Raw genomic sequence first — 24,160 nt, forward strand, 5'->3', positions numbered from 1 at the left:
TTCAGTTACCAGGACGACCCTGTTAGTGTTACATTTGGTGGTGAGAGCAGGAAAAATAAAGAGAAAAAACATGCGAGGTGAGAGAGAGAGAGAGAGAGGGAGGATGTATCTCGACTCAGAATTGCGCTCATCGCTCAGGGCTCCACGGGTGGAAATGAGAAGGAATTTTAATTTTTCTCTTTCTCACTGTCGTTTAAAGTTCCCCCACTCTCCAAGCTGCTGATGGAAATGAAAGGAAACTAAATGAATTCTCTCTTTCACTCACTCACACACACGCACTCACTCACCCACACATACAGAGACACACACACACCCTCACACACGCACACACACGCACACATACACACTCTCACACACACAAATATAGCTGTCACGCCATAGGCAAACTATAAATACACCGACCAATAACGAAACAATTGTGATCACAAAACAATTAAGCCTCTCTGCTTCCTGAGAAATCGGCGCAGTCCCAGCTGGCAAAGGCCTGGGTGCTGGGGACGGGGGGACGGGGGGACAGGAGGCACGGGGGGACAGGAGGCACGGGGGGACAGGAGGCACGGGGGGACGGGGGGACAGGAGGCACGGGGGGACAGGAGGCACGGGGGGACAGGAGGCACGGGGGGACGGGGGGACGGGAGGCACGGGGGGACGGGGGGACGGGGGGACAGGAGGGACCGGGTGCTGGTGGTGGAAAGACTAGAGCGTTGACCTGCAGCACACCGACACCCACACAGCTGCTTGCCACCGGCAGAAAGCCCACATCTGCACCAGAGTCCAGAGAAGGACCCGCGGGGGTTAGAACCACACAAGTGTGTCGTTCATATCGCTTCTCCCTCTCTGGCTGGAGCCGCGGCATGTGGCAACCAGGAGGGAGGCAGCGCAGTCTGCGGGGTCAGGGTTCGAGACCCAGCCGATCCCCCGCGGCCTTGAGCGCACGTGGTTTTACCTTCTATTGGGGTAATAAAGTTTGTGGAGCCTCTGGGGAGGGCAGCAGGTGAACTGCAGAGAGAGAGAGAGAGAGAGAGAGAGAGAGAAGGAGGCAGGGACAGACATACAGAGAGAGAGTGAAGGATTGGACGGCAAAAGAGAGAAGGAGTGAAGGATTGTAGAGAGAGAGAGAGAGTGATGCAGGGACAGACAGAGCGAGAGTGAGAAGGAATGAAGGATTCAAGAGAGAGTGAAGGATTGGACACAGAAAAAGAGAGAGAGAGAGGAGTGAAGGATTCCAGAGAGAGAGAAAAGGAGGGAGAGACATACACAGCCCTGTCTGGGCTCTGAGGAATTCCAGCACAGTAATATTATCCCACTGTGTTTGGCAACAAGAAGGAAGGAGAGGAGGTGGGGGGGCGCAGGAAGGAGAAGAATAGGGCAAAGGGGGGGGGAGCGGCATTCTTTCAAGCCTGGCCTTTTTGTTTTTCTCTGACTTTAATGGCTTTGTCCGGTGCTGCACTTGTCTGGCCTCTGCACTCCTCGGCCTCTCAGCGCGCTGCCGGCACAGACCGAACTACTGGTGGGAAAAACCCCAAACCCCCTGGGAGACTCGGACTTCTGTAGGGCTTCTGTGTCTCTGGGGCCAGAGAACCAGGGTCCGAGCACATGGTGGGTGTGGCTCTCGGGGCCAGGGGCGGCACAGAACCCGGGACCAGCACCAAGGATCCGGCAAAGGCACCAACCGAGCCGAGGCAATGCGAGGCAGGCGTCTGTGTGCGAGGGTTTCTCACAAATTCACACGGGTCGGCAAAACCCGGAACAGATCAATCACAACGGGGTGGAAAGTCCGGCCAGGAAGCAGCCGCCAGACAGCGCCTGTATTTATATATATTAATCTGTGGATATTTATCATGCCTGTCGTGCCGTGGGAAACCTGCGGGATTAAAATATCACCATCCATCGTTGAGTTCCCGTGTTTTAAATAAGTCGGGTGTCGTGACGGGGGAGGGGGTGGGTTGGACTCAGTGTCGGTACCCCGCCCCCGCAGTCCGGCTCCCGTGCCACGGCCAGGCTCTCTCTCACTGCCTGACCGCTCCCCCCCTGGCTGTCGTCCGGATGCGTTTATTCCTCCCCCCGACGAGAAGCCGCGTTAAACCAGCGGAGCAATTTGCTGCCTAATTAATCCTCACCTGATGATGTGCGTTGAGTGTGTGTATGTGTGTTTGTGTGTGACCGGCAGGGCAGGGGTTAAGTTAAGGAGAGGAGAAAACGAGGGTCTCTGAGGGGCCGTCGACAGAGTTCACCGCCTTTTACGAGGGATCCCGACGCGGCCCCTGGGAGCCGTGAGTGTCTGGCTCCTGATCTGCTTTTGCGATTGTGCGGCGGTGCGTTGACAGTGCGTTGGCGCAGACCCAGCACCTCCAGCAGCAGCAGTTGTGCGGAAACTGTAGCCGAGCCGCCTGGATCCCGCAGCCGGAGGACGTTAATGGACCTCCTGCCATTTCCTACCAGTCTGCGCTCTCTGATCCGGGGGCGGAGGGGCCGCGCCATCGTACGGGCAGCCAGAGAGAGGGAGGGAGGCTGAGAGAAAGAGAGATGGATGGAGAGCATTGGCAGTCTGGGCAGAGGGGGGCGTGAGCCGGCTCCCTCTCCCGCTCCGTGTTGTGTCAGGGTGGCGTGCGGTGGATTTGACTCCGGGTGTCTCTTCAGAGCGGCGGTCTGAACTCTGTGGATTATGCCGGGTGTTTTTTCTCCCCCAAGATCGGAGGCTTTTGGCTGCTAATCTGTGAGAGGAGATCAGCTGTAAAGTGTGTCGCTCTGAAACATCCACACATCCCTGGCGTCGCCTGAACACCTCACAACTTCACACACAGTCACTCCCGACCACACCACACCGTGGCACAGTCCCCAACGGTGTCAGACATCCCCAGGGCGGACGGGGTCACCTGGCTGAGGAGAACCGGCGGACGATTCCCAGTCTGTCACACGCAGTCCGGCCTGGCTGAGCTTCAGGTCTGGGCCTGCAGGGACCCCGTGCGGCGCGGTCAACACAGCTGCCGACCCGGCACTGTGACCGGCCCGGAGCAGACATTACTGCCGGGACGGGGGCCCACATAATTCTCTCCCTGCGGTTTTGTTTGAGGGGGCAGGGTATTAAAATAGGGTCGTCGCCCCCACTCTCCCACATCCTCGTAAAGACGGGGCTTACACGTCTGCTGTGACACGCGTCTCATGATCACACACTCGCACTCGGACACTCGCCCAGCACAGAGGGACGGAGCCGTCTACAGCGCCACGCCGGCTCTGCTACAGCAGTGCTTGTTGTCCATCTCTGTGTTCGACAAAGAAACGGGATTCGATTCCAGCCGGTGGCCGTGCGCTTTGTCTTTGAAGCTCTAACTGTGGCCCCCGGGGACGGGATTTTGTGTGGGTTCTCCGTCTGCTCCTGCCCCCCCCCCCCACGACCTCTGGCTCCTCTAACAGGCACAGTGGGATTAAGATCTCGGGGACGGGACAGCGCGGGCCACAGACTTATTAAAAGACAACAAGGTCGTCTGGGCCGACTGTGATCGAGAGCGGGCCGATCGGTCCCGACTGAGGCCTGTCTGAGCTTTTAATAGCGGTGGCGCCCCATCGGAGTGTGTCAGCGCAGATGTACAAATTACACACACGCACACACACTGCACGCCTGCTCTGCATCTGCCGGGGTGGGGGAGCGTGAGTCAGGGGTCGCTGCAGGGGTCAAGGTCAAAGGTCACTGTCTGAGCTTTTAACAGCTTTAGGAGATCTAGAGAGCAGGAGGGAGAGAGAGAGAGGCTGGGGGGGCGGTAGGCGGAACTGTCTTCACTGTCTTTTCTGGGGGGTGGGGGGAGAGAAATTCTATGACCCGCACCGATTCCAGCATCCGCAGGGTGGGGGGGGGGGAACAATAATGACTGGGTCACATATTTTTCCGATCGGGCCCCCCACCCTTGAAGCCACTCCACGGCGGTCTAATGCTATAAGGGCGGCTCCCAGCACAGCAGGACGAGGGGCTAATTCAATTAGAGCGTGTGTGTGTGTGTGTGTGTGTGTGTGTCTCCTAAGAGGATAATCTCTGCAGCTGCTCACGGTTCGAGTGTCTTGACCTCGGGCTCAGTTTCCCTGCCGCACAAGAAACGGTTGCGCGAGACGAACTCGGCCGCCATCGCTCACCCCGAGACCCCACTGTAAATCTCTCGCCACATTCACACGCTTGTGTTTACATGTTTACATACGTGTCTCTCCGCGCCACCTGCAGCGGCCGATTGTGGCGGCGCAGTCTCTCCGAGCGCTTCCAGATGTTTGGACTCGGATATAATGAGAATAAACCGACTCGACCCTGAGAAAAGAGGAGAACAAAAAGCAGAAACTTGCCTGGAAGGATTTAAAGTGTTGTAACACAAAGAGGTGCATTCCTGGGCTCTGGGCCGCACTTCCTGCAATAAATCCCTCTGTTTATAACGCCGGGGCGAATATGACGTCTCACATTGTGCTGGAGTTTTCTGTCTCACCCCCTCGAGAAGGGCGATCCGCGCTCTCGCTCTCTCTCTGTCTCTGTCTCGGTCACAGGAGAGAGACGTTCAGTGGACCGACGGCAAACACGGTGGCATTGTGTTTCTGCCTGAACGTTTAACAATCAAAAGCAGAGCTGGTCAACCTGCGCAGGGGCGGGGGAGGGCTGGCTTTATTCCTGCTTGCGTTTTCTTAAGCTCCCACCACTGGAACCACTGTTTGAAACACACAAGCGGACTGAAAACGTCTCTGTCCCAGGAGAGCAGGTCAACGCCAGCTTCTAAAGGAAAACATGAGCAAACATTATTATATACAGGTTACAATAATGCTCACACACACACTGGACAATCCAGTTTAAGGGGTAACATGCTCTGGACGTAGAACTGCATCACACGCTGGTTATTAAGCACACACTCACGCCTGGCCGCTCAGCTCTTGGTTCAGCGCCATGCCTACTGCACGCCGTTCGGGTGACTGTTTAAACATGTCGGAGGCGTGTGTGTGGTGTTTAATGCGGGCTGCGGGGAGCTAATAAACAGGTACAGATGGCTGGAGCAGTCATGGAGGCAGGGAGTGTGTGTGTGTGTGTGTGTGTGTGAGTGTGTGTGTGCGCACCCCCTCCCCCATTAAGTGTTAACAACCGCAGACGGTGTCAGCTAGTTAACACCTTCCCCGGGCTCTGACTCTGCGGGGCAGCGGCGGTCCTGTCGGAGTCCCCTGCCACTCGGGGTGCACAGACTTGGCAGGCGTGTCCCGTGCCCGCACCGAGGCCCTGCATATCCATACCGCGTCCTCTTGAGTGCTGCGGGAGAGACAGTCAGGTCCAGTTAAGAGGATTGGAAACTCTTCTCCAGTACCGTGCGATTTCTGGCTGGCGACAACTAAAAACTGGAGTGGGTCCGGCGTCTGCCCCCCACATCAGACGTCACGCCGAGATTAAAACCTCCTCAGCGGCCGCTGCGCCAGGCCCACGGATCTCCCGGTGTTATCTGTCTCTCGGTGGCGTCCGCGGCGCTGCTGACGTCCCCCGGCCGCACTATCTCATTCTCAAGGTGCGGAGTGACATTTAATTTCCTCCAGATGAGGTTTAGCCCCGCTGGGCACTTGAGGGCAAGTTATCTCACGCGATCCACTTACTGCTGAGATCGCCGCCACCCGCCGAGGTTTTCACGCTTGATTTTTTTCTCTCTCCCCCACAAATGGAGATGCAATCGCTCAGCCTAACTCCGTGACATGCCACCCGATAGAGCGGCGTCGGCGGTCCCAACCGCAAATACTAATAATAGTCATAAACACTTGTGAGAGAGAACCTATAACACACACACAGGTTTTTGATCAATGCATGTGACCAGCGCTCACTGATGGCTGTGAAACCGAGGAGCAATGGAAGGATGTGTATTCAGAATAAGAAGAAGAGATAGAAAAGAAATGAGTGGATGATGGATTAGTCTAGACTAATTGTTTCCAGTTAACTGGTGAGAAATAGGTTGGGGGGCAATTCTGTCAGTTTTCTTTCTTTCTTCTGTTATCTGTGTTTCAATTGAGCTGTATCTGTTTTGGGCTCAGCTCTGTAAAAGAGGAGGTGGACAATGAAGGTGGTTTTCTCTCCTTTTTGAAATAAGAACACAAGACAGTGTCCAGTCGAGAGGAGGCCATTCACCCCATCGTGCTCGTTTGGTGTCCATTAATAACTCAGTGATCAAGGATCCTATCCAGTCTGTTTCTGAATGTTCCCAAATTGTCTCTTCAGCCACATCGCTGGGGAGTTTGTTCAGATTGTGACGCCTCTCTGTGTGAAGAAGTGTCTCCTGTTTTCTGTCTTGAATGCCTTGAAGCCCAATTTCCATTTGTGTCCCGGGTGCGTGTGTCCCTGCTGATCTGGAAAAGCTCCTCTGGTTTGATGTGGTCGATGTCTTTCATGATTTTGAAGACTTGGATCAAGTCCCCACATAGTCTCCTCTGTTCCAGGGTGAGAAGGTCCAGTTCCTCAGTCTCTCAGTAGGAAGTTCCCTTCAAACCTGGAATAAATGCTGTTACTGTGTTATTACTAGAAAAGAATAAGACATTTTAGAAAGTGTTGACTTCCTTGTTGACCTTGCCTGCCCTCTTGGCTCGAGGGTCTGCAGTTGGCACACGACTCTGTCTCCCCCCCCCCCTCTCTCTCTCTCTCTCTCTCTCCCCCTGTGTATGCCACCTAGAAATCATTTCAGACGAGGGAGACAGAAGGTAATATTTATCTAATTTCCAATTACGCTCACTCGAGCTGTTTGATGCTGCGCAGGGGTCAGATCTCAGCAGGGCTGGCCGTCCTCCGCACTTCAAACACTTCAATCCAGGAGACCGCGTTTCTTTCAAAAAAAGAAAGGGGAAGACTTTTTTTTTCTTCCTTCTGTATGATGATTACACCCGGGGTTGCGTGTTCTTTGTGTGTGTGTGTGTTGAGAAGCTGATTAGCACTTATCTGGGCCCGTCTAAGGCGGAGGAGGTTAACGCACTTGTGGAGGGAGTTAAGCGGCGCTGCGATCGGAGCGGCTGGGTTGGTCGATGGTCGGCGTCGAGTGCCGCCCGCTAATGAAGTGTGCGTTGAGCGCCATGGCTCCTTGGGGGGATCGGATCCGCATTTCCACGCCGGTGCAATTACCCTCTGGTCCTGTGTGTGTGTGCGCGCGCGCAGGTACCTGATGAGGCGCTGTGTGGTAGCGTTGCGAGGCACTGAGGTGTTGGGGCCTGCTCTGTTCTGTGCTTGGTGTTTAGTCATCATTCCTCTCTGGCTGCACTACCTGTGACCAGGCGGTGGGAGCGGACGACGCAGCTGGACGTCTGGTCGGACGTGTACGGTGTTCTGTGAAGTGGCCGTGGTTTCGTGTGTCTCTCTCTCTCTCTCTCTCTCTCTCGACAATCCATCTCCTCGAGAGGGTGGCTTGTGCTGCCCAGCTGCCCGTGCCACCCTGGGACGTCTGTTTCACTCTAATTGATACCACCTCGTCAACACTAATTAACTGGTCGCGGCCAAACGAGGAGGCGGCTAATTATCGGGCTTGCGGTGTTTGTCACTTCAGGCCGGCCCAGATATTTAGGAAGGAGCCGGGCCCTCTGCCCTCCCATCTGCTCCTGTTTTTCTGCTTCTCCTAATGTTCTCTCCTTCTGTGGGTTTGTGCGTCTCTTCTTAATATGCATTTCATTTGTGTGTGTGTGTGTGTGCGCGTGTCTGTTCTCTGTGTATCTGTGTTTGTGTGTGTGTTAATTCCATTTCATTCTTTCCCCTCTCCCTCCTTCGTCACATCCCCGTCAAATCTGATTAGGTCGGCACTGTGCGAGGTGCCATGTCCCTCCTTCTCTCTCCCTCTCTCCCCCTCCCTCCCTCTCTCTTTCTCTCTGTTTTTCCCGTTCACAAATATAAAAATGAAAACGCAGGAGCCCTTTGAAGCCGTGATGGGCCGTCAGTCCCGCATTATTTATATTCCATCACATCAAAGGCAGCGGCTCCTCGGCGCGGCTTTCCGTACATTTTTAGAAATTGTTTTTCCCCCAGAAAGGCGTGATGCTCTACTTAACGCACAGAGAGGCGGAGGAGGGGGCGAGGATGGGGGGGCGGCGGACGACTAAGTGGCATTAAAATATTAAAGCCTTTTTTTCTTCCCTTTTTCTGAAGTTATATAAAGACGCACTCGCACTCATCCCTGCCTCCCTCTCCTCTCTCTGTTCTCTTGACGCTGTAAGCAGTTTTTCCTTTTCTTTTACTGGGTCAGCACCCGAACTGTGCGTTAGCGTGTTGCGTGTAGCGTGTCCTGCTCCCTGCTGGAGTCCCGTGGGCTTTTGTTGTTGTAGTTATTGTCATCATGATCTAGGGGCGTGTCTCGCTAGTTCCTAACGAGCCCCTTGATCACAACATCTTCGTCCAATCCTCGGCCACGCGGTTCAGAGAGACGCTTGGGGGTCCCCGTCCCCGAGAGCGCGAGACAGAATAAAAACAAATGCTTCTACACCTGATGACACATTGAATCTGTCTGGTGTGAAATACACATGTGGAGATTTAGATTATTATTATTGCTTGTGTCTGTACCTCCTTCTGAAGTACAATGTGTTTTGTGCTGGTCCGGGGTCACCCCCCATGTTTAGACGCCATCAGTGCCCTCTCTTGCCCCTTGCCCTCAACCCCATCAGATTCCCCTCAGACTCACTCGCTCCTCTCGTTTCCTTCCCAGATCCGAGTGGACGGCATCCCCCCGCCTTCCCAGAATGCCCTGCTGTACGAGACGGTGACGGTGGTGGAGGGCCGGCCCATCCTGAGGGACATGGTGTTCAGCCCCGACCACCAGCACATCTACCTGCTCAGCGACAAGCAGGTGAGCACTGTCTGGTCTTCGCCATGTCGGTGGTATTTATGTTGTTCCTGTTCCTTTATACAACACACACACACTGCTGGTTACATAAAACACAGTCAATGTACTTATGAAATGGAGACATCTTATTCAGGTTAAGCAGTTTCTTTCCCCGTCAGCTTCTCTTGATCGTTCTCTCTCCTCTGCGCCGTGTCGGCCATCAGTGTCGGCTCACAGCGTCGACCACAACAATAACACCGACGATGTTGCAGGGCAGGGTCCCTCGTTGTGTAGCTTTAAACAACTCCCTTTAAGAAGCGTCACCGAGTCCCCGAGGGCCGTCCCGATTGCGGCGCTAATGAAAGGCCTAGGGGCGTGGCGGCGGTTATTTCATCGCGGGCGACCTGGTAGAGCCGTCAGTTTGCCGGCCGAATCCGTTCTTCTCTTTCCACGTTTTCTAATGTTCAAATGTTCTAAATCACTGTGTAGAAGTGCTGTAGGAATAGAGTCAAAGGTCTTCATTTTCTCTTTTGTCGTTCTTGATTTGTTTTGTTTAGTTTAGTTTTGTTGTTTTTTCCCCGCCGAGCCACCGTACACATGTATATTTCAGCGGGCTGTGCTTCTCCAGTGACCTGCATCATCCCGCTCAAATCTCGACCATCTTGTCCGGTCGGGGAGGGGAGGGGAAGCTCGGCTGCTGGGGAGAGGGACAGCGTCTGTACGCTGTCCTGAGCCGGTGGGGGGGCTGGCATGCACTGCGTCCCGGGCTTTCCTGCGCGCTGAAAGTGTTCGTGTAAATTATTCAGGCGGGGAGAGAGAAAATGAAGCCGACGGAGCGGGAGAGGGGGGCGCTGAATATTTCATGGCTACAGGTGTAACCGTGTGCTGCCCCGGACCCCCATGGTGCTCAGTCTCTCTGAAAACACTCCCGGAGCCAAACGACAGCCTGAGTCCACAGGGGGCTCGAACCCGAACCCCAGACCAGAACGTGACCCTGATGCGACGCCCGAGCTCCACTCTTTTGTGAAACGTCGAACAGCCTCGCTCGCACCGGAGAGCCGCCCGGCCGCACACAGCGCTGATTACAACGGCTGTCAGAGAGTCTAATTTGGGATGTTCAGAGTTCAGCGGCCTTCACTGGCAGACGACGGTTTTACCTTCATGTTGTCTTCGGTGCCTTGTGAAGAGCCTGAGGCTGTCACTGCGCAAACAGGCAAACACACACAGTCTCTCTCGCTGCAACTCCAACACACACACACACAAACAGTGACTCCCTCCCTCTCTCTCTCTCACACACACACACAGTCACCAACTCTCTCTCTCAGAGAAACCTATCAACGGACCATCTAACGGCCTCTCTTGATAAGGGAGATCGTGTACGGTAATGTCCAGGCAGAGCAGATTTAGGGCAAGACGGGCAGAGACACGGCCGAGAGCTCGCCAGGAAAAACACATCCCCCAAGAAGCAGCCAACCAACACCTTCACCTGTTTTATTTATCTGTTCACTCTAATATTGTCACCTGCGGCTCCAGGCACTGTTCCCATCTGACAATAAAGTGACTGAGTCTGTTTGTGTGTGTGTCAGTGTGTGTCCGTGCATGTCAGTGTGTATGTCTGTCATTGTGCGTGTGTGTGTGTGTGTGCGTGTCCGTGCCTGTCAGTGTGTCAGTGTGTGCGTGTCCGTGCCTGTCAGTGTGTGTGTGCGTGTCCGTGCATGTCAGTGTGTCAGAGTGTGTGTGTGTGTGTGTGTGTGCATGTCAGTGTGTGTGTCTGTGCATGTCAGTGTGCGTGTCTGTGCATGTCAGTGTGTGTGTGTGTGTGTGTGTGTGCATGTCAGTGTGTGTCAGTGTGTGCGTGTAAGTGTGTGCGTGTCAGTGCGTGTCAGTGTGTGTCAGTGTGTGTCAGTGTGTGCGCGTGTGTGCGTGTGAGTGTGCGAGTGAGTGTTTTCTCGGCCTTGGAGAGTGAATTAACACATGGAGAGTGAATTAACTCGAGGGCGGGTGGGAGGTGTGAGCGATCAGAGCAACACTTGGGTTTCACCACCTGCCAGGGCGCGCTCTCCCCGGGGGTGGGGGGGGTGGGGGCACAGCTCCAGGCAGGAGGCACGGTCCCTGGGGGGCCCCTCTCTGCAGCGGCTTCCCTGAACTCTCTGCCAGCGGTGCACACTGGATAACAGATCAGGACAATCCAGGCTCTGAACTGGAGCAGATTGTGCGATGGAGATGTCGAGTGGGTGGGGGCTGTGGGACCCCCGCAGTCTGTCCTGCTTTCTGGGTCGCAAAGCGGATGGCCGGGAGGCTGTGACTCCACTGGATGCCGTTCGACCTGCCCCAGTGCGGTGTCCTGGTGGCACACAGAGCCCGTCTCCGGTGTGTGTGGTGCGCCGTGCATTATGAATGAACCGGGGGGGGGGGATCTGGCTCGGATCTCGTGCTTCGCTGGACCGTTCCCAAGTCACCGCAATACAGCACTTATCTGAGTGAACCAAATTAGAGCCAATTAAACATGAAGTGTTATTTGTTTCTTTAAATCTCAACACATGCTCTATGTGTGTGTGTGTGTGTGTATATAAATATACAGAGAGAGAGAGAGAGAGAGAGAGAGAGGACAATAAATACGATGTTGGTTCTATTACACACCCTTTCTAATAATATTATTTTTACTAATACTGAAATCCTGACTGTTCATTACTGAATGAACTGCACTTGGTGTGTGTGTGTGTGTGTGTGTGTGTGTGTGTGTGTGTGTGTGTGTGTGTGTGTGTCCTCAGTGTGCCGGTGCTCATCCGTGCCCTGGTGTGTGTTGCAGGTGAGCCGTGTTGCTGTGGAGACCTGTGCTCAGTACTCCAGCTGTGCCGCCTGCCTGGGCTCGGGAGACCCCCACTGCGGCTGGTGTGTGCTGCACAACCGGTGAGTAACAACAATCACAAACGTGTCAATAACACGTGAACATCGAGCTCCTCTCCCCTGCGTGTGGAGGGTGGGCCGGGCCCGGACACATTAGGGTCACTGCAGTCTGCGCTGTCCGCATCGGTGAATTGAGCCGAGATTTAGTTGAGTTTGGCGCCGGGCGAGGGGAGACAGAGTCCACCCCCGCACCAGTGCAGCCGCCAGTCCGACCCAGTGACCTCAGAACCCCCCCCACCCGGCACACTGGGGCGCGCTGCCCACCTGGCGGGGCACAGGAAGTGGCAGGTGACAGCTGACCCAGATGTGCACTTCCTGCTGCCCGGCACTGCAGCTGGCAAAGGCCGGGAGTCCAGGAAACAGCTGGAGCCGAGGAGCGCAGAGTGGGAGGATGGATTCTGGCAGCGCATCGGCCAGCCTGTCATCAGCACCCCCCCAGCCCTCCCCACTCTGACCGCCCCCCCCTACACAGGCCCGTTGCACTGGGAGCTCCTGGAGAAAAATAAAAGCATCAAAACCCAAAAATAACAACAGAGAAAAGAGAAGAGAAAACAACAGGTCTCCCACAGCCGAGGCTGCGCGCTCTGTAATTAACGCACTGTAATCGTTCTGGAATGGGAGAGGTCACGACCCCGCCGCGCTGGTAAACGAAACCTCGGGGATGGGGGGGGGCAAGACGGCTGGCATTCTCCAGGAGGAATGTGAGATGAAGTCAGCGGAGGGGAGAGAAACCCCAGAGAGCTCTTTCTTCTGGAGAAAGGTTTTACTGAGACGTCTCTGGCATTCCTGGTGGATGCAGCGCCGCAGCTCGGCACGCACACCGCCGGCGAACTCGGCGAAGTTTCTCAAATTCTTCTTTTCTTTTCCGGCCCAAATCAAGATACAGATCTTTAATTAAGATGCAAATCTGGGACTGATGGGATAATTGGAATAGACTCTCCCGGCCACGGCTTTTTTTTTGTCTGATGACATTTTCTTCTGCATATTAATTTGCTGCTCCCCGAATCCGCGTGACCTTGTCGCCACGTTGGCACCGCGCGCTTACGGTCCGTCGGAGCCGCAACGCTGCCGCGAAAACTGCTGCCCACGTCTCCGCACGGACCCCCACTACACCGTCCCATCACGGCGTCTCTCTGCCTGAGCCGATCGTTCGGTCCACAGCTCCGGAACTCAGAATGTACCAGATTGCCTGCAGGAGGTTTTTTTGGGTTGTTTGTTTCAGATTGGAGTGAATAACTTGCTTTAACACCCCCCACCGCCCAAAAAAAAGTAAAAACCTCACACTGAAACAAGGGCCTCTTTGACGGAAAGAGAGAGAGAGTAAAAGAGGAGAAAGGAGTTCCCAGATGTGGTTCTGCTGCCGGGGGGTTTGTTGTGGGGGGTTGGGTGGCAGTGAACTGGGGGTCAGGGAGGTAAAGGGCAGGACTGCGGAGAAGGACAAAGACGGCCATTGACGCGCCACAGGGGACACGGCTTGCAACACGCCAGAGTACACGGAGCAGCGACTCGAACAGACTGATGGGCGAGAGACCGAGACAGACGGGAGACAGAGAGACGAGAGGATGACGGACAGAGACGGAAGACACGCAGAGACAGATGGGGTCAGAACGAGACTGACAGACAAATGGAGATGGAGAGAGATAGACAGACAGGTGGATGCAGAAAGAAATACAGTGAGAAATATATATATATATATATAGTACTGTGCCAAAGTTTTAGGCAGGTGTGAAAAAATTCTGTAAAGTAAGAATGCTTTCAAAAATAGACATGTTAATAGATTATATTTATCAATTAACTAAATGCAAAGTGAGTGAACAGAAGAAAAATCTAAATCAAATCCATATTTAGTGTGACCACCCTTTGCCTTCAAAACAGCATCAATTCTTCTAGGTTCACTTGCACACTGTTTTTGAAGGAACTCGGCAGGTAGTTCGGCCCAAACATCTTGGAGAACTAACCACAGTTCTCCTGTGGATTTAGGCAGCCTCAGCTGCTTCTCTCTCTTCATGTAATCCCAGACAGACTCGATGATGTTGAAATCAGGGCTCTGTGGGGGCCATACCATCACTTCCAGGACTCCTTGTTCTTCTTTACGCTGAAGATAGTTCAGTCGCTGTATGTTTGGTGTCGTTGTCATGCTGCAGAATAAATTTGGGGCCAATCAGATGCCTCCCTGATGGTATTGCATGATGGATAAGTATCGGCCTGTACTTCTCAGCATTGAGGAGACCATTCATTCTGACCAAGTCCCCAACTCCATTTGCAGAAATGCAGCCCCAAACTTGTAAGGAACCTCCACCATGCTTCACTGTTGCCTGCAGACACTCATTCGTGTACCGCTCTCCAGCCCTTCAGCAACAAACTGCCTTCTGCTACAGCCACATATTTCACATTGTAACTCATCAGTCCAGAGCAACTGCTGCATTTTTCTGCACCCCAGTTCCTGTGTTTTCATGTATAGTTGAGTCACTTGGCCTTGTTTCCACGTCAGAGGTATGGCTTTTTGGCCACAAGTCTTCCATGAAGGCCACTTCTGACCAGACTTCTCCGGACAGTAGATGGGTGTACCAGGGTCCCACTGTTTTCTGCCAATTCTGAGCTGATGGCACTGCTGGACATCTTCCGATTGCAGAGGGAAGTAAGCATGATGCGTCTCATCTGCTGCAGTCAGTTTCCTTGGCCGACCACTGCGTCTACGGTCCTCAACGTTGCCCGTTTCTTTGTGCTTCTTCAAAAGAGCTTGGACAGCACATCTGGAAACCCGTCTGCCTGGGAGAGACCTTGCTGATGCAGTAGAACTGCCTTGTGTCTTGTTGCTGTGCTCAGTCTTGCCATGGTGTCTGACTTTTGACAGTAAACTGTCTTCAGCAGCCTCACCTTGTTAGCTGAGTCTGGCTGTTCCTCACCCAGTTGTATTCCTCCTACACAGCTGTTTCTGTTTCAGTTAATGATTGTTTCAACCTACATATTGAATTGATGATCATTAGCACCTGTTTGGTATAATTGTTTAATCACACACATGACGATATGCCTACAAAATCCCTGACTTTGTGCAAGTGAACCTAGAAGAATTGATGCTGTTTTGAAGGCAAAGGGTGGTCACACCAAATATGGATTTGATTTAGATTTTTCTTCTGTTCACTCACTTTGCATTTAGTTAATTGATAAATATAATCTATTAACATGTCTATTTTTGAAAGCATTCTTACTTTACAGCATTTTTTCACACCTGCCTAAAACTTTTGCACAGTACTGTGTATATATATATATAGTTTTTATATAAAGTTTTTCTGCTCTCTCTCTCTCTCTCTCTCTCTCTCTCTCTCTCTCTCTCTCTCTCTCTATATATATATATATATATATATATATATATATATATATATATATGAGAGAGAGACAGACAGACAGACAGACAGACAACAGCACAAAGAAATATCGGGCAGGGCAGGATTCACTCCAGAGCCTCTGAGACTGCAGGTCATAAAAACCTGTGTTTTGCGCAGTTGTTTTTCCAAGAACTGTCTTTTCTCACCACTTGTTTCCCTCCTCTTTCTGCAAAAGTTACGCCCCCCCCATGTTTGTGCAAGAGTGAGAGCCGAGCGGTTGGTTACAATAACAGGTCAGGAGCCGCGTGACGCAGCGAGGGAAAACAATGTTAGTGTTGGACGTGGGAGCCAGGCCAGCAGCGGCACAGAGTTGAATAATATTTTTAAGAAAGACTCTCCTTTCGGAACGGTTTGTCTTCTGAGCCGACAGTCTTGGAACTGTGCATCTGTCCTCTCGTCAGAGCTGCCGTTCCCTCTGTTTTTGTTGGACAGTGGGCACTGGGCCTCCATGTCTCTGCTTTCTCTTCTCCTTTTCTTTTTTTAGATCTGTTTTTTGTTTTGCTACTAGGCTGCTGCTCTCACTCTAGGGAAGGACTTGGAGAGCCTGTGAGGAAGGGAGGTGGTTGTGGTTGTGAGGTGGGGGAGGCTGCGGCTCGGGGCTGCTGTACAAATCCAGCCCCCTGCTCCCCGGCCCGGCCTGGCTTGTGGGTCCGTTTTGTCCCCGTCCGCAGACGCACAAGGTGCACCCTGGGAGCGTGTCCCTGGCGGGGTTTAACCCCCCCCCCCCCGTGGTGTGTGTTGTGTGCGGCGTCTCCGTGAACGTTGTGGGTCTCTGCGTATCTCACGGGGCGGTGTGTTAGAGTCCTGGGCGGCCGGATCATGTTTTTCTCCATCTCTCCTTCTCTTTTTTCCGTCTCTGTGCGAGCGGCTGTGACTTGACCCATTCCCGGTCCTGCCGGAGAGTCGGTGCAGAGGCGGAGAGGATCGGCACTCCTCAAAGTCAAACACACGATTATCCTCCCCTGATGTGCCGGGGACTGCCTCCCTCCCTCCCCCAGCCCCTTTCTCTCTCTCTCTCTCTCGCTCGACAATATCAGTCGACACGCCTGGACCTGCGTGTCCCATGTGATCGGACCCGTGCGGCTCAATGATGATCTCGACTTCCACGGCTTATTCTACATTTAATTTTTTCTCGCTCTGTCCTGTCTTTTTTTTCTGTTCTGTGAAGGTACTCCACCCCCGTCTCATCTCATCCCATTCCTCAACTCCGCAGCAACCCAAAGACACCCCTGCCCCCCCGCCCCTCGCAGCGAAGGTTAATGTGCAGTTTCAATGTCAATGGATACTTCCTTCTCCTTCTTTCTTTCTCTTCTTCTTTCCCTCACGGTTTGCCCTCCAGTCACTTCATTCCCTCCAGTGACCCGATCCTCTGACAGACAGTTTCCTGAGATCATGTGTTTCGGAGCGACACGCCCCCCCCCCCCCCCATCTCCCATCTCTCCCCCCGGTGTGAGTGCGAGCGTTTGACCCCATCCTCCCGCAGAGACGGGCGCATTAGTGGCACAGCCATCCGTCCTCCGCCCGTGGTGACAGGCCCAGCTGGGGGACACGAGCGCCGTAAATCATCCGGACTGGGGGGGAGCGCGGTGCCGTGTAATTAGCGGGGCTTTCAGTGTAGCGACCTGTCGGAGGAGTGGGAGGCAGCAGGTCTGTGTGAAGGCTGCGTTCGCACACGTGTGCCCCTCTCAAGGTGAACCGGCCGGGCCGCGGAGGAGCGATACACGACGGCGCTGTGGTCATTAAGGACCAGGGAGGCGTGGTTTAGGTTTTTTCATTTGTGTGGCTCAGAGGAACTAGGGGCAGATGTGCCAAATTTCAGAGCAGTTCTCCTGTGTGGTGCCGTGCTGTGCCGTGCCACGCCATGTGGTGCAGGAGGTCCAGTGGAAGGTGGTCCAGTTTTGTCATCTCAGACCGGGCCATGTCTGTGTGGTGCAGGCCGGTGTTGTCGTCTCGGACCGGGCCGGGCCGTGTCTGTGCGGTCTGGTCTCTCTCTAACCGGGCCGTGTCGGTGTGTTGCAGGTGCTCTCGACAGGCCAGCTGTGAGAAGTGGGCGGAGCCGCGGCGCTTCACGCTGGAGCTGAGTCAGTGTGTGGAGGTCAGCGTGTCGCCCAGCAACCTCTCCGTCACCGCCCCCACTATTCAGGTACGCCCTGCCCACAAACAACACCGCACCACACCGCACCGCACCGCACCACACCGCACCACACAACACTGCACAACAACGCAACGCAACGCACCGCACAATACCACACAACACCACACAACACCGCACCATACAACACCACACCGCACAGCACCACACAACACCGCACAACAACGCACCGCACAACACCACAACGCACCACACCACACCGTAACGCACCGCACCGCACAACAACGCAACGCACCGCACAACACCACTCAACACCGCACCACAACGCACCACACCACACAGCACCGCACAACACCACACAACACCACACCACACCGCACCACAATGCACCACACCACACAACACCACACCGCACAGCACCACACCACACCGCACAACACCACACAACACCACACAACACTGCACAACAACGCAACCAACCACACCGCAACGCACCACACCACACCGCAACGCACCACACCACACCACACCGTAACGCACCACACTGCACAACACCGCACAACAACGCAACGCACCGCACCACACGACACCACACAGCACCACACCACACCGCACAACACCACACAACACCGCACCACAACGCACCACACCACACCGCACCGCACAACACTGCACAACAATGCACAACAACGCACAACAACGCACCGCACAACACCACACCACACCACAACGCACCACACCACACCGTAACGCACCGCACCGCACCGCACAACAACGCAACGCACCGCACAACACCACTCAACACCACACCACACAGCACCGCACAACACCACACAACACCACACTGCACAGCACCACACACCGCACCACACCACACCGCACAACACCACACAACACTGCACAACAACGCAAGGCACCACACCGCACAACACCACACCACACCGCAACGCACCACACCACACCGTAACGCACCGCACCACACCGCACAACACCACACCGCACAACACCGCACCACACCACACCGCACCGCACAACACTGCACAACAACGCACCACACCGCACCACAACGCACCACACCACACCGTAACGCACCGCACCGCACAACAACGCAACGCACCGCACAACACCACTCAACACCGCACCACAACGCACCACACCACACAGCACCGCACAACACCACACAACACCGCACCACAATGCACCACACCACACAACACCACACGACACCACACCGCACAGCACCACACCACACCGCACCACACAACACTGCACAACAACGCAACGCAACGCACCGCACAATACCACACAACACCACACAACACCGCACCATACAACACCACACCGCACAGCACCACACAACACCGCACAACAACGCACCGCACAACACCACAACGCACCACACCACACCGTAACGCACCGCACCGCACAACAACGCAACGCACCGCACAACACCACTCAACACCGCACCACAACGCACCACACCACACAGCACCGCACAACACCACACAACACCACACCACACCGCACCACAATGCACCACACCACACAACACCACACCGCACAGCACCACACCACACCGCACAACACCACACAACACCACACAACACTGCACAACAACGCAACCAACCACACCGCAACGCACCACACCACACCGCAACGCACCACACCACACCACACCGTAACGCACCACACTGCACAACACCGCACAACAACGCAACGCACCGCACCACACGACACCACACAGCACCACACCACACCGCACAACACCACACAACACCGCACCACAACGCACCACACCACACCGCACCGCACAACACTGCACAACAATGCACAACAACGCACAACAACGCACCGCACAACACCACACCACACCACAACGCACCACACCACACCGTAACGCACCGCACCGCACCGCACAACAACGCAACGCACCGCACAACACCACTCAACACCACACCACACAGCACCGCACAACACCACACAACACCACACTGCACAGCACCACACACCGCACCACACCACACCGCACAACACCACACAACACTGCACAACAACGCAAGGCACCACACCGCACAACACCACACCACACCGCAACGCACCACACCACACCGTAACGCACCGCACCACACCGCACAACACCACACCGCACAACACCGCACCACACCACACCGCACCGCACAACACTGCACAACAACACACCACACCGCACCACAACGCACCACACCACACCGTAACGCACCGCACCGCACAACAACGCAACGCACCGCACAACACCACTCAACACCGCACCACAACGCACCACACCACACAGCACCGCACAACACCACACAACACCGCACCACAATGCACCACACCACACAACACCACACGACACCACACCGCACAGCACCACACCACACCGCACAACACCACACAACACCACACCACACAACACCACACAACACCACACAACACCACACCACACAGCACCACACAGCACCACACAACACCGCAACGCACTGCACCACACAACACCACACCGCACAGCACCACACAGCACCACACAACACCACTCCACACCACACCACACCACACTGCACAACACCACACCGCACAGCACCGCACAACAGCACACCACACCACACCACACCACACTCTGACCCAGAAATAAAGATGTCGTCTGTAATATTTTCTTCTCTCTCTCTCTCTCTCCCTCTCTCAGCTGAGTGTGCGGGTGCAGAACGTGCCGGACCTGTCCGCCGGGGTGACCTGCACCTTCGGGGAGCTGATGGAGAGCGATGGGCAGGTGGTATCCAAGGGGCAGGTCCTGTGCACCTCCCCCTCTCTGCGGGACATCCCGTCTCTGACACAGGGGCACGGTAAGGGCCAGGGCTTCAGGGCCACACACACACACACACGCAACAGTCACCTGGCATGAGGGGTGAGACTCACACAGCCTGGACCATCGCGGCCCCCTCATAGTTCCTCCTGTACACAGACGGGACTGTGACCAAAGATGAGCAAACAGCCATTACAGTCCCACGGAACATATGGGGATTTGTCTCTCTCTCACACACACACACAGGCCTTTGTGCGGCTTCTGCCCCATCACGCTTGGCCCCCGAGGGGATGGCTGAAGCCGTCTGATATTTATCCTTGTGCTCACCTTCACTTCCCCCTCTTGGCGATTCATGACTCCATCTCAAGCGGACAGTTAATATGCAGTGGACAGAGGGAGGGATGGATGAAAGAAGGATAGGCGTGGCTGGGGAATGTATGAGCATAGGCGATGGGCAGGTGCCAAGGTGACTGAAGGAGGTGAGGTGAGAGATGGACAGGCAGACGGACGGACAGGCAGACAGACGGACGGACAGGCAGACTTCTTACCGTCCTCTTCTCTCTTGTCTCTCCACAGGGGACAGGCGTGTGGTCAAGCTCTCCCTTAAGTCCAAGGAGACGGGCCGTGAGTTCATCAGCACCGATTTCATCTTCTACAACTGTAGCGTCCTCCAGTCGTAAGTGTCCCGTGTCCCGTGTCTCACACACAGATATAAATCTAAAGCAATTATAAAAGACTGGAGAGCAGGCTACACAAAGAGAAGACACACACACACACACACACACACACACACAGACTCACACTCACTCAATCACAGAAACATCCTTCCAATAATTTGATAGTGGCAGAATAAATGGCGTTTCATTTCTGGGAGAGATTACCTTGCCTTGCCAAAAGAGTGTGTGTATGTGTGTGAGTGTGAGTGTGTTGTGTGTCTCTGTGTTGTCTGTGTGTGTTGTATGTTTATGTGTGTTGTCTGTCTGTGTGTTAGTGTGTGTTGTCTGGGTGTGTGAGTATGTTGTCAGTCTGTGTGTGAGTGTGTGTGTTGTCTGTATGTGAGTGTGTGTGTTGTCTGTATGTGTGAGTGTGTGTTGTCTGTGTGTGTGAGTGTGTGTTGTCTGTGTGTGTGAGTGTGTGTTGTCTGTGTGTGTGTTATCTGTGTGTGTGTGTGTGTTATCTGTGTGTGAGTGTGTTATCTGTGTGTGTGTTGTCTGTATGTGAGTGTGTGTTATCTGTGTGTGTGTTGTCTGTGTGTGTGAGTGTGTTATGTGTGTGTGTTGTCTGTGTGAGTGTGTGTTATGTGTGTGTGTTGTCTGTGTGTGTGTGTTATCTGTGTGTGTGTTGTCTGTGTATGAGTGTGTGTGTGTGTGTGTTATCTGTGTGTGAGTGTGTGTTGTCTGTGTATGAGTGTGTGTGAGTGTGTTGTCTGTGTGTGAGTGTGTGTTGTCTCTGTGTGTGTATGTTTATGTGTGTGTTGTCCGTCTGTGTGTGTGTGTTGTCTGAGTGTGTGTGTGTGTGTGTGTGTTCTATCGGTGTGTGTTGTGTAGTGTTGGGGAGGAGACAGTGAGTGCACACTGAGGCCCGAGCCCGGCTTCCTGTTTACAGAGCGCTGTGGGAACTCGTTCCCGTCCAGGACCAGGTCCTCGCCCCGGCGCGGCTCCTTCCCACAATTCTCCAGATGCCAGGCAACAAGACCGATACCCCCCACCCCTCCTTCCTTTCCGTCTCTCCTGCCCACCTGCGCCGCTCTTCAGCTGCGATCCGATCTGAACTGAACTATCCCAGGAATCTCAGGCATTCCCATAAAAGGCTCTGTTTCTGAACACTGAGCGCTGAACGCCGCGTGGCACATCACATCACCAGCCGCCTGTCCTGAGACACTCACATCCCCGCACGTATACAGCACACTGTGGCCTGACACTGAACACACTGAACACACTGTGACTGAGCCACTGAACACACTGTGACTGAGCCACTGAACACACTGAGAAACACTGAGCACACTGTGACACTGAACACAATGAATACACTGTGACTGAGCCACTGAACACACTGTGACTGAGCCACTGAACACACTGAGAAACACTGAGCACACTGTGACACTGAACACAATGAATACACTGTGACTGAGCCACTGAACACACTGAGAAACACTGTGACACTGAGACAGTGAACTCACTGAGACACCTGACACACTGAACACACTGAAAAACACTGAGCACACTGAGACACTGAACACTGAGAAACACTGAGGACACTGTGACACTGAGCACACTGAAAAACACTCAGCACACTGAGACACTGAACACACTGTGACACTGAACACTGAGAAACACTGAGCACACTGTGACTGTGACACTGAACACACTGAGTACACTGAGACAGTGAACACACTGTGACTGAGCCACTGAACACACTGAGAAACACTGAGCACACTGTGACACTGAACACAATGTGACACTGAACACTGAGAAATACTGAGCACACTGTGACACTAAACACACTGAGAAACACTGAGCACATTGTGACACTGAACACAGTGACTGTGACACTGAAAACACTGAGAAACACTGAGCACACTGAGACAGTGAACACACTGAGACTGAGACACTGAACTCACTGAGACACCTGACACACTGGACACACTGAAAAACACTGAGCACACTGTGACACTGAACACACTGAACACACTGTGACTGTGACACTGGACACACTGAGTACACTGAGACGGTGAACACACTGAGCACACTGACATACTGAACTCACTGAGACACCTGACAAACTGACTGTGACTGATGCACTGAACACACTGCAGCCCGGCACTGAAACACACACACACACCAGCTCTGACCGGCCCCCAGGCAGACACAGAGCCGGGCCTCGGCACCGGGGGTCCCCATCTGCCAGCTGCCCCATCCCATAAGCTGCCCCCTCAGGGCCTCAGCGGCCCGGGTTTCATAGGTTGATTTTTTTGCAGAGTCTCCGTGTAAACGATCAGGGGCAGAGAGTTTTTATCCGGCGTGTTCCCGCTGTCAGTGTGGACCTGGGTGGGGGGCCGGCGCTCGGGGCCACGGGCTTCAGGACCCCCTCACAGAGAGCCCAGCCTGAGAGTCCCCGCCGCGGTTCATTTGCATCTGTTAGTGTGTTCATTGGCTGTGTTGTAGCCGGCTGTATCACGATGCTTCAGACAGTGACTCGGCTTGTTAATGGGCTGTGTTGCCCCTGCCAGCTGTGTGACTGTGAGCCGCTGTGAACGTGAAGGCCGGCCCGGGATTGGCTTTATTTATGTTCATATGTGTGCGTCGTCATCCCTGTGAGAACGACATAGAAATGACCCACCACCACCTCCATGGAACAGATGTTTTAAGTTCTGGGATAGTGTGTGTGTGTCTGTGCATGTGTGTGTGTCTGTGTGTGTGTGTCTGTGTGTGTGTGTCTGTGTGTGTGTGTCTGTGTGTGTGTGTCTGTGTGTGAACCCTATCTCTCTCTCTCAGGTGTCTGTTCTTGTGTGTGTGTTTGTGTGTGCGTGTCTGTGTGTGCAGTATTATGTCTTTTTATGAACCCCTGTCTCTCTCTCTCTCAGGTGTCTGTCGTGTGTCAGCAGCCCGTTCAGGTGCAACTGGTGTAAATATCGGCACATCTGCACCAACAACCTGGCGGACTGTTCCTTCCAGGAGGGCCGTGTGAGTGGAGTGGAGGTGAGAGCGCCGCGGTGTGGGGTGTGGGGTGTGGGGTACAGGGGGTTTGTGGGTAAACGGAGTCCCAGAGCAGGACGGATCTGTCAGTGCTGAGCAGATGGACGGACTCAAAGAGGTCAGGAGCCCCGCGGTGTGTCGAGCGGCTTGGCGCTCCTCTGTTGTTCCCAGACTCATCCCCCCCCGAACAGTGGCCAGTCTGTGCGCCGGGGTCGGGCCCAGGGCTGGTGCGCGGCCCGGTCGTGACTCGGTGAACCGCGGGTCAGTCCGTCTCCCTGGCGGCCCCCGCACACTGGCCCCTCTGTTCCCCCGACGGCAACAATCGCCCCATTGAGTGAGAGTGCTGTCCCCCCGCCCTCTCTCTTCTCTTCTCTCTCTTCTCTCTCCTCTCTCTGCCGCACTTTCTCCTGCCCTCCCACGCCCTCTCTCTGTTCCCGTAAGGTCTCTTGGCACACAGAGAGAGACACAGTCACACT

The 24,160-nt window shown here is 54.4% G+C and overlaps 1 protein-coding gene across 1 annotated transcript in view; it reads left to right on the top strand.

Annotated features, from left to right (window-relative positions):
- Nucleotides 1–24,160, top strand: part of plxna3 (plexin A3) — an 85,508-nt gene that overhangs the window by 31,896 nt on the left and 29,452 nt on the right. The window contains exons 4-9 of the mRNA XM_066710049.1: nt 8,670–8,810; nt 11,596–11,696; nt 17,099–17,222; nt 19,873–20,029; nt 20,566–20,665; nt 23,573–23,687. Of these exons, the coding sequence (XP_066566146.1) occupies nt 8,670–8,810; nt 11,596–11,696; nt 17,099–17,222; nt 19,873–20,029; nt 20,566–20,665; nt 23,573–23,687 (738 nt within the window). The remainder of the gene's footprint in view (nt 1–8,669; nt 8,811–11,595; nt 11,697–17,098; nt 17,223–19,872; nt 20,030–20,565; nt 20,666–23,572; nt 23,688–24,160) is intronic.

The sequence above is a fragment of the Amia ocellicauda genome, chromosome 7 (genome assembly GCF_036373705.1).
Source record: "Amia ocellicauda isolate fAmiCal2 chromosome 7, fAmiCal2.hap1, whole genome shotgun sequence".
In the NCBI taxonomy this organism is placed as follows: Eukaryota; Metazoa; Chordata; class Actinopteri; order Amiiformes; family Amiidae; genus Amia; species Amia ocellicauda.